Source organism: Cyprinus carpio, chromosome A3, assembly GCF_018340385.1.
Source record: "Cyprinus carpio isolate SPL01 chromosome A3, ASM1834038v1, whole genome shotgun sequence".
Classification (NCBI taxonomy): domain Eukaryota; kingdom Metazoa; phylum Chordata; class Actinopteri; order Cypriniformes; family Cyprinidae; genus Cyprinus; species Cyprinus carpio.
Window position 1 is genome coordinate 1,642,813 of NC_056574.1, and position 11,794 is coordinate 1,654,606.

The following is an 11,794-nucleotide window of genomic DNA, read 5'->3' on the forward strand; positions in this document are numbered from 1 at the left end:
TTCTGCTAGTGGAGGTGTTGCAATTTCATTCTCTAAAGGTTTTATTCCCTGTTCATATCAAGTGGAAGAGATCATAAAAGGCAGACTTTTAAAGATTAGAGCGCAGTTTGAGAATTGTTTTTTTTTTTTTATTATTATTATCCTAATATTTCTGTATGATGTGTTCCTAACTAGAGTAAGTCTTTGAAATGATGATGTTTTGATTTTAGATACTCTGAGTAACGATCTTTTAGTGAAATTGTAGTACAGAGGATGACTTTTGAGTTTATGGTGTTGACATTTTAATTATTCTGAGCAGTTATTAGAGTAGAAATCATGTAGAACCTATGTATATCAGAAATATCTTAAAACGAAGGACTTATACTTATACTAGCTATACTTGAACTTTACTAAGTATACTTAATAAAATGAAATTGTTGACATATGGAGGAATTTTCATCACTCACAGCAACAATATATTTGGGCACATGCTCATGAAAATTTTACTATCCCTAGCCAGGTTAGATAGATTTTATGGAAACATACACATCAACTTAATTTATTTAAAGAGTGTTCCATTATTCCTGTTGGTTTTTTCCGATCATAGTTTAGTTAAATGTTCTGTAGTTATGTTTTTTTTTTTTTTTAAGCCAAATAGTGCTTATGAGCACTCGAATACTTATTTGTTATGTGATCGTTTATTTCAAGATTCTTTTGAAGGAGTTTTGGGGGTTGGATTAAGATCTAGAAAATCATCCTTTCAAACTGTACAACAGTGCAGTGCTTTGCAAAGATACAAATTAGACAACTGTTTTCAGCAGCACACTTTTAATGTAACAAGGGATAGAAAAAGTACAATTGAATAATTAGAAAAAGAATGAAAGGGGATGCAGGAATGTAGAGATACCTCAGGAGATTCATTTTTTATTTCATTGGATTTGGCTGCACAAGGAGCTTTGGTCAGATCAAGGTTTCAAAATATTGAATTAATGGATGCACCTTCTAATTTTTTTTTTCAAAAGAGGTTCATACTCAACTTGCGTTCTGAGAGTGGGGTGTTGTTATCAGACCCCTTTGAAGAAATAAATAGTGCAATTGGTTTTTATTGAAAACTATATGAGAGTGAGCTATTTCTGGATGAGTCAGACGTTAATGTCTTTTTTGAAAATTTGCCTCACGTACCTCGAGAACTTAATTCTGTATTAAGTAATGCTGTTACTTTAGAAGAATTACAAAAGGCACTTCAGAATATGGAATGTAATAAAGGGCCTGGTATTGATGGCCTGCCAGTTGAATTTCATAAGGCTTTTTGGGCAGAAGAGAGTTTGGATTTGTTACAAGTACTCAATTAAAGTTTGGTGAATGGACAGTTAACTTTATACAGTTCTTACATTATTGCCCAAGAAAGGTGATTTAAATGATAATTGATTATTGCCCAAGAAAGATGATTTAAATGATATTAAACATTGGAGGCTTGTTAGCTTGTTGAGTACTGATTATAAGTTACTTTCCAAGGTTCTGGCTAACAGATTGAGTGAAGTCCTTAGTCATATTATTCACTCTGACCAAACAAACTGTGTTCAGGAAGGCAAATATTTGATAATATCTCCTTCATCAGAGATATTTTAGATGGTGAATTTTGGCCTAGTGTCTATTGATCAACTTGCGTACACATATTTGTGGAACACATTAACAGCTTTTGGTTTTAATAATGATTTTGTGTCCATGCTAAAAGTTTTGTGTAATGAAGTTGAAAGTGTTTTAAAAATGAATGGGGATTTATGTGCCCCTTTTAAGGTCTTCAGGGGTATCAGGCAAGGCTGTGCCTTATCTGGGATGTTGTATACTTTGGCCATAGAGCCACTCTTAATCAGAATAAGAGCAAAACTATTTGGACTGATGTTGTTGTTTTAATTAATGCAAGAGATGTGAATATATATTTATCATACCTTTTTGTTTTGCAGTAGGCTTGATTCACTGTTTCAAGTTTTAACTGGTTTATTCAGTCGTTTTGATGAGACTTTTTCACTGAAAGTGTTTATTTTTGGTTTTAAATATATCCGGAAACACTGATTCTGTTGCCAGTTGTTGAATTTTCTTCTAGGTCAGGCAAAAATGGCAATTTATGATACCAGGAAAATAAAGATTGAACAAGATTTAGGTAGTAATTTACAAACTGTGTTTTTTAACCTGATGAAATCTAGAATTTTGATTGATTTCCGGTATTACAAGGCTATGGGAGAACGTATGCGTCTTGATTAATTTTTTTGAATCTTCGTGTGCTGTTAATTTGTTTTGGTTTTTGTATTTTGAGTTTTAAATGTAGGGGTTGATTATGTAATGTGTTTTGAATTGTAATAAAGGTGTGTTGAAATTTCTCTCTCTCTCTCTCTCTCTCTCAAATAACTGCATTATTCTGCATATCAGTAGCTCAAGCGTCTTTAATTTGCTCTAAAATATCATTTTGGAATTAGCAACGAGAGTAATGAAACATCTTCCTCCGTTCTCAAAAGAGTAAAGAACTACATTCGATCTTCAGTGACTGAATGCAAGCTGAACAACTTGTCATTTATTGTGATCGAGAACGCTGTAATGGTATTTTGGGGTGGTAATATTATATATTATTGGGGGGAGGTAAATCCGGCTCTGACATGATAACTTTTTCTTCATAAAACAGCCTATACACATGCTGAAAGCAAGAATAGTTTCTACTGCATTTAGTTACAAAATCTGAAAAACATTTTCACAGGACTTTGATTTTGAATTCAACAACAATCTGACATAAAAGTTCTGTTCGTTGACGTACAAATATCTAATTCTTCCGAACAGCAAAGCCACGAATCTCAGCAGCGGTGGAAAACGTCTCATCTGCTGCTGATACGAGGAGCTCATGCAGTGCTCTGTTTTAATGAATGTCTATTTGTGAAGCTCTTGTTCTTGTGAAGTTCATCCTGTGCTTCATATTCTGTTCATCTGATGGTAGCGTAAGTCACTGTGTCATTATGATCCTGAAAGAACAGCACAGAGTTTCTCCGTCAGTGTTTGAACCGCAGACACATGTTATAAGAGTGTTATTTATCAGAGATTCAGATTCAGAACTACATCTCAGCAGCGTATGGAAGAGAGAAGCTGCTGTGGTTTCTCTGAACAGCAGACAGTGATGAAGAAGAAGGGAAAGAGCTGCTATCTACTCACTTTGAGTGATTTCACTGGCTTTTTACTGGAAGAAGAGACTTCAGTGTAAGTCACATCATCTGTCTGCTCCTAAACATTTAACACACAGAACAGACATACAGTCACTGTAATATATCAGATAACACTAAAGGACGCTTTCAGTCAGTCACGTAATAGAGGAGGACTGAATGTCTAATGCTTTATTTGACTCACATGATCTCTCGCAGCAGCAGGAGTGTCCATGTTGATCGTCTCATACGTCCTTTTATCATCATTCTCATCTTTAACCTTCAGACAACAAACAGTTAAAACTGCACTTTATTGAGCTTTAAAAACAGAAATCAGATCTTAATCACTGGCATTACCGAACTCACCGCCGCTCCATCAGTCCCTCTTTTATTATCTGAAAACAAGAAGAAAAAAACATCACTCCTCATGTAATATGAGTATTTATGATGAAACACACATGCAAAACACAGAATGTTAACAATGATAATTGTGTTCAGATTTCACAAGAGGGGATATTTTGTTGAATCATTAAAATGAATGATATAAATGATAAACTTCTGTTTGAGAATCTCATAATCACATGAATCCACGTTTCTATAATAACACACAATCTGAACATGACGTGCTTGTCTGCTGATCATTAAAGTGAGATCTGAACTGTTTTTAGTTGTTAGAAATGAGTAAATCAGAAAGTCACCGGCTCTTTTTCTCCAGATCAGCCAGAGGACAGCTGCCAGGAGAACAGCGAGCGCAGTGACAGACACAGAAATCCCTGCTATCACTGGTGTTTCACCCCGAGCTGTAAAAGATGAATGTTACTTCAGATGCATCACACGATAGAAAGAGGATCTTCAAAGTGCATAACCTGAAATAATTTAATATACCGTACCCCCCCCACAACACACACAAATACTAAATGACTTTGTTTTATACACACACACACAAACGCTAAATCACCACACACACACAAACGCTAAATCACTTGTGTCCCACATACATCACATTTGATCATGTTTCAGTGTTTCTCGCTGCTCAGTCCTCGTTTTCGTGTAATAAGGCTGAGCCAGTGAATAACAATCAATGGTCATCTAGTCGGGTCATGATATGTTAATACTTTCTTTTTTGTTTGATAGGTTAATTTTATGGATTTTATTTATTATTTTAATATTTATTAGGAGAACCGTCATTGACAGACAGAGCGTTATGAAATAGTTTGCTTAAGGTTTGCTGCTGCTTCATCTTTCAACAAAAGCTTCTTTGCAAACGTTCTTTCACTCTTTCTCTCTTTCTCTCTTTTTCTCATTCACTCTTTCTCTCTTTCATTCTTTCCGTTTGTCAGTAAAGGGTTAACAGACCAAAACTTTACTGTGAACTGTTTCACAAAGGAAGCAGAAAAGGGAAGGAGAAATGGTTTTTCTGACCAAAACAGTACCGTTAAGTATTTCACAAACTCACAATACTCCATCTGAGTCTAGTATAACCCTGACTAGATGTCAGTTTTTAAAAGTATGAGCTAGTTTATCTAATGGCCTGGACCGGTGTTCATTGGCACAGCCAGCTTGTCATTATTACACAAGAAAAAGAGGACCGAGCAGTGAAAAACACTGAAACATGATAAATGTGATTGTGATATTTTTCACAGATAGGCTACATCTGAAACAGGGGTGTCCAGACTCTGTCCTGGAGGTATAAATACAAGACTGTGATCAAACTCACAAATCAAGCAGGTCAAGGTGACACTGGCTTCAGTCTCCTAAGTGTCCAACCTTTGGATACGCATTATAAAATTAAGAGTCACTATGAAAAAACTAAATTGGGACCGGAGGACCACGTCACCTGAATTCACAGATCATGAAGAATGAGATGTGATATTATATACAAGTCTTCGTCCTGCCACAGTTCTGACTTTTTGTGAATGATGCCGTTGTAAGTGGATATTGGGACACGGGAGCAGCACATAGCCTTCTTTACATAATAAATAATAGTTTAGCCACCAGATATTACATCGTGACTAACGATTCATTTATGGAAACGACTCGCAGCGAATGAGAGGAGCGAGAGCAGATCAGTTTGGCTTTAAATCAGTTTGTCATCTTGGCATTGAAAATAAATGTTGTTTGTAATGAATGGCACTATATTTTATTTTTAATTAGAATCTGGAGTGAGGGCAAGTAAAATACGTTTATTGTGTTTATAATGTTTGTTAACATTTCATTTTATTTACAATTTACAGTATTTCTGAATGTAATAATAAAATGTAACCAATACAGACTTATCTGTGTTTTTTCTCTCTCAACAACACAAGTTTGATCTGGTGCAACTTGTTTTCCAAAAAAAACATGGTATTGTGTAAATATAGTAGGGACTGTTTGTACCAATAAAACAAGCATTTTATATTTAAAATCTCCCAGACACATTAACTTTAGTCTGAAACACTGTTGTACCCTAGTAAAAAAGTAATATATTTAAAATACATTTATTGCATACTAAGTATAGTTAAAATCTATTAACATATTTAATGACAGATAACTCGAGACTTACTGATATAAAAATTATAATTAAACTTTATTTGATGTAGTACTTGTGCACAATGCACATTCCTTAATATTAATATTAAATTAACACAAGCCTTAATATTAATACTAAGTCACATTTGATGAGGATTGTATGATCTTTCCCAGGTGGAAAATGCATTAAAATATACTTGAAATTCAAGTAGTATGTTTATAATACATTTGTATTCCCAGCATGCTTATTTGAAGTGCATTAAAAATATATTGAATTGCATTTTAATATACTTCTAAAAAGTACATTAGAAGTACTTTTGTATTAAACATATGCTTAGCTATACTTCTAAGAAATATGCTAAACACAAGCATACTTTTAATGTATTTCTAAAAATTATACTAGAAATACTTTAATAATAAATATATGCTTAATTACACTTTTAAGGAATATGCTAAACACAAGCACACTATTAGTATATTCCTAAAAAGTATAGTAAAAATAAACACAAGCATGCTTTTAGTGACTTTTTAGTGTATTTACAGAAAACATACTTATGTTACCCTACTTAAAGTATATTTTATGTGTACTTTGTGTAAGAACATATGCTAACAAGTTTACACTTTTAGTGGGTTCTTAATGTACTTTGTAACCATGTGTAGGACTACCACAATATTTGTTTTATATTTTAAATATTTTATGTATTTATAATTTTAATATTTGAAAAAGTACAATATTTTGATAAACATTTTTAACATTTACAATGTACAAACCTTTGGCAACTATTCTTAAGCATTGCAATACTTAAAATATGTTGTTTAATATGTTGTTCAGTTTAGTTATGCTATGGTTGATTATAGGCTGTTGTCCATTAATGATACATTAATTGTAATAAGCTACTGGTCTTCTATACTCTTTGCTACTACTGAAAATCCCACAAGGATTTCAACATCATATCTAAAATGTAAAAAAAAAAAAAAAACACTGCCTAAACCTGATTGGTTCCAGAGCCATTGAATGGTTCTGATTGGTTCGTATGATAATGAGCTCGCAGCAGAGAGCTTCATTTATCAATTATGTGCGTGTAAATGTCCCTTGAATGTGAATAAAAGTCTAAATGTAAACAGTTATATTATATAGATCGATCGTGTCTCTTTAGGGCAGTTGTATGAAGCTTATGATATGACAACACTATTTGAATTTGAATTGTGTAAATTTGAATTATTGACGTGTCATTTAACAAAACTGAATTTTATGTGACATTTAAGAGTTTTGAATTAGATTATTTTTTTAAACTTGAATATTTAACATTTGAAATTTAACACAATTGAATCTTTTATGGCATATTTATTTATTTATTTATTTATTTTTTATTTACATGTAGCTATTTTCAAACAGCAGACTTTTTTGTTGTTCTGAATTGTTAGACTGCAAATATCCAGTTTTTTTAAAATACAGCTTAAAGTTGTCAATATGAAAAAGAAATTCGGAACCTCAAATTCAAAATTCTATACGCAGAAATTCAGTTCATACAGAAAGTAGGTCAGAGGTTTTCCACAGGGAAGAGCAGATGATCTCCGAAAAGTCGAACGAAGCATTTAGGGTGACAGGAGCGGACATGTTCAGTTCACTTAGGCTAGTTTTGTTATGTTAGGATAGTTTTGTCTCGTGGAAACGTGGCCACAAGATCATTTTGTGGAGATAATCGAGAGGATGACATCCAGGAATCACCACGCGGCTGCCGCTTTCTCTCGTAGTGGAGGTGTTTGTCTCGGGGCAGACATTGCCATAGTTACAATTAATAATCTGCAAGGTTATAGGTTAAAGGTGATAAAAAGATCAAGATAAAAAGATAAAACGTTTTTATCTCTGCCAGCGCCTGCTGTGAAGTTTGGTGCATGACCGCTCGCACACCGCCTCTGCATCGACAGTGAAACAGCCTACTTCCCTGCAATTCACATCTGAACAGAAGTTTTAATAAACAAGTTTTGTCTTCCTCGTGTGTTACCTCAGTTACTTCAGGTGCGAGTTTATCAGACAGGACCATAGACACAGGACCCAGGCAGGACTCTGCCACGACTTCTTATGTTGAAGGAACAACATTTTTTTTATTTTCCGTGGCCACAAGTTTAATCATGCGTAACCAACCTGCGTGATCATATAACCTGGATTATCAGAGATGGATAAAACATTTTTGTCCATCCAGTCTTGTAAATCCGTTAACTTTTCTAATATTCGACTTTTCGGAGATCATCTGCTCTTCCCTGTGGATAACCTCTGTCCTACTTTCTGTATGAACAGAATTTCTGCATATTGAATTTTGAATATTGAATTTGATGTTCCGAATTTCTTATTGTTAAATATTCAAGTTAAAAAACAATCGAATTCAAAACTATGTTAAATGTCACATAAAATTCAGTTTTGTTAAATGACACTTGTCAATAATTCAAATTTACACAATTCAAATTCAAATAGTTTTGTCATATTATAAGCACCATACACTTGGAGGAAACCACGCTGACTTACTTTGGCGACGTCTTTTTGCGATGAACTTTTTGAAATGTGAACATCTTTTGTGAATCGGGACATAAATCTCTCAGTTTTCATTAAAATATCTCAGCTTTTCTTTCGAAGATGAACGAAAGTCTTACATGGTTTGGAGCATCTTAAGGGTGAGTGATACAGAATTCAAATTGTTTTGGGGGAACTATGAAATTAATTAGAAAATATGGCGGTATGTTCTTATTTTTACCAGTTTCTGCAAGCGTGTATGGAGTCTGGATTTTGAAAGCTCACTGTGACTTCAGGCAAGATTTGTATTTAATTAACGTTATTTGTCTGTGCCACAAAATTCTAATGAATATCAGTGCAAATTATAATACATATATTCAGTTATGGATGCAAAACTGTTATTGGCTAATTTTATATTAATTATTATTCCCTTTCACATATCCTGTGATAAAGCAGTGTTCAAATATTATAGTGTCTGTATTCCAAGCCCTTAGTTGCTGAACATGCCAGTCGTCGCCCAAGTCCTCGGTTACTCTGCCTCCACTAACGATGCTCATCGCTGTGGCTGTGCCCAGGTCTCTGAAACCTGCGACGATGTTTAGCTCCATTGGCCCTCTGTCTGTGCCTTCAGATCCACCAGCTCTGTCTCCATCAGTCTGAAGCCACACAATCTACATCTTGGGTCCTCACCTCGACTCCACCTTGTGTGATCAGCACTGGGATGCTCTGGGTCTGTGCCATGAGCCAAACACCATCCTCCCATCACCATCCCTTCACCAGATCATGCCATCATCCACACATTTTGCCTCTCACCATCCCTACGCCATCTCCTCGTCCACAACCAAAACCCCCTCCATCCCTCCCTATTCTGTTGCTCGAACTTTATCATCTTCAGTCTTTGCACACACACAGCTGTTCACTTCTGCACTTTGTTTTTCAGTAAATTTTGATTTTGTTTTTCCTTCAAAAAATTGCATTGTAATTTTTATTTATTCACTGATGTAAAATTCTGTACTTTTTAGTAATACAGCTTTAACGAAAATGATTTACAAATGGATAAGATAGCTTTGCTATAGCATTTCAGTCTTTTTTCATGTTTTCCTGCATAATGTTAATATACTTGAGTGTGTTTGTAGTAATACAAATATTATAAACGTACTAGTATATCAAGTGCATTTGTAATACATTCAATTGTATGTTTTGTTTTTCACCAAGGTATGTTTGCTGCTGTACTTTTTTACTGAATATTTGTAATGTACACAATATATAATACATTAATGTGTTTTAGATATCAAAGTGTGTACGTGTGCGTGTGTATACTGAAAAAAGCAGCTTTATAATATACTAGTAGTGTAATGCTAATGCATTTCTAATGAGCTGAAATACAACTGAAATTCAAATATCAAAATGCTCTAACTGTAGTTCATGAAGTATTAAAAGTACTTTTTAAATGTATTTTAAGAAAAAAACTTAAACTGCACTAAGTATACTTAAAGTGGTTCCAATTTAGAACAATTTAAATAAATTTTATATATTGTAAATATATTAAAATTGAACTTAAACATATCTTGAAATACACTAAATATACTTAAAGTTGTTTCAAAATAATAAATTTAATATGCACTTAGTATAGTGTAATTCAAATATAGTAAGTGTTTCTGAAAAAGTACAATTTAAATATATTTCTTTTTCACCTGGATTGAAGAATATCAGTCTTTAAATGCAAAATATTTAAAGTGTACCTGAAGTGCACTTGCAATAGTTCAGCTTTAGCATATTTTAATTGTACTTCAGCACTACTTCTGCACAATTAAAGTGCATTAAATACAAAATTAGTTGTTCCAATTTAGCAGACTATAAGTATACCAGTTTAGTGTACTAAAAGTACAATTGCAGGGCATTTTTTTAAGTACATAAATGCGAAAATGTATTTTTAGTATACTTAGCATGAAATAAATATATTTCAAATACATTTAAGTATATTTATTTTTTTCACTAGGGTAATTATGAGGGTCCTTGGAAAATTTTAGTTCCTGGCTCCTAAAAGTTTGAAAACCTTTTGTTTTTCAGAAGCTTTTGTTCCTCGGTTTGTTCTGCTTCAGTGACACTAACAGTCCTTAATGTTACTGACATTATGAGGCTCTAAAACTGATTGATGAGATGTTTTCTCACCTGAACTCTTGACAGTGTATGTGACTGAGGTCTTGACTTGATCTCTCTGAGTAACTTCACATCTCCACTCTCTGTTGGGATCTTCATTCAGGAGTGTTGTATTCAGAGTGATGATACAGTGATCTGATGAGGATAATATCTGATATCTGGAGTCTGATATATTCAGTTTAACACCAGCCTGATTCACCCAGAACAGATGAATTCCCTCAGAACGGATCCAATCATCACAAGAGACTTGAGGAGATGAATACAACTGACAGAAGAGAGTCACAGAGAGACCTGCACTGATCTCAGTCTGTGAGGATGAGACTGAAACACACAATAACACACACATCACACACTCTTCAGTCATCAGGAGAGATTAAATCAAGAATTTACCCTTTTTAAATTGATTACATAATAATACAATTACCATGAAGAACATGCAGAAAAACACGAGCATCAGGCCCTTGTTCTCCATTCACATATTGTCTGCAGATGTAAGATCCATAATCTTCTGTTGAGATGTTCCTGATGTTCAGAGAGCAGTCAGACCCCAGACTCAGTCTCTCATGTCTCTCTGTGTCTTTCTTCTTTATCCCTAAACAAATCAGTTCAACTGTTGCTGAATCTCTGAATCTGTTATAGAGCCATGTAGTTGAGTTACAGTCATGAAGAGCATTATTACAGGGCAGACGGACATTTTCACCAGAACTGATGAACACATGAGTCTCATTCACTCCACTGATACCTGAAACACAAGAACATTTGATCATTATGTTATATATTAATAAATGAAGATCTAAAACATACCAGCATAAAAAGCAGTGGATTCAAATCAGTCTTTTTTTGCACAATTAATGCAAACAACACACTCTCAGAATAAACTATTGTTCTTTATCAGAGAGCTGTTCAAATCACAAACACACTCTCAATATTAAATTAATTCAGGATCAGATGTTTGAGTGTGAAACTGTCTAGTTTTAGTGTGTTCAGCAATAATCCAGTATGTTCTGTATGAAACACAAGAATAAACTGATCATCTTGTTCAGACTGATTCCACTGAATGTCTTGTAGTGAAAACACAGATTTCTTTACCTGTGAGAAGTGAAGAGAGAAAGATCAGTCCCAGCAGACACACACGACACTCATCAGACATGTTCTCTTACTCTCAGTCTTTCTCTTCAGTATATGATCACAACTCTTTCTTTAAATACTATCAGCTCCTCCTGTTTCGTCACTTCCTCTGATCTACAGACTGAGTGTTGAAATGCTGCTAAAGTTGCTACACAGGGACATGATGCCAGTCGTACTGGAGAAGTGAGATCAGCTCAGTTTTGTTTTAATCTACAGTCATTCTGTTTCCACCTCAACTGGTCAAACTTTTCCTCTGAGAGCCGAGTGCTGACTGATGCCAGTGTTGTGTTGAGCTCTGTTCCTCCTGTGTTTCTTCTGAACTGTGTAA

At 34.3% G+C, this 11,794-nt stretch overlaps 1 protein-coding gene across 2 annotated transcripts; it reads right to left on the minus strand.

Annotated features, from left to right (window-relative positions):
* Window positions 1–790: 790 nt before the first annotated feature.
* Window positions 791–11,794, minus strand: LOC109048074. Of its 2 annotated transcripts, none has more exons than XM_042733706.1 (8): window positions 11,428–11,794; window positions 10,763–11,080; window positions 10,351–10,659; window positions 3,860–3,961; window positions 3,519–3,556; window positions 3,367–3,441; window positions 3,175–3,243; window positions 791–2,987 (listed from the first exon to the last, which is right to left on the minus strand). In XM_042733706.1, the coding sequence occupies exons 1-8, from the start codon at window positions 11,486–11,488 to the stop codon at window positions 2,949–2,951; spliced, it is 1,011 nt and encodes a 336-aa protein (XP_042589640.1). In that variant the 5' UTR covers window positions 11,489–11,794; the 3' UTR covers window positions 791–2,948. The 2 variants fall into 2 exon arrangements, with proteins under 2 accessions (XP_042589640.1, XP_042589648.1); XM_042733714.1 differs by having other exon boundaries at window positions 3,528–3,556; window positions 11,428–11,780.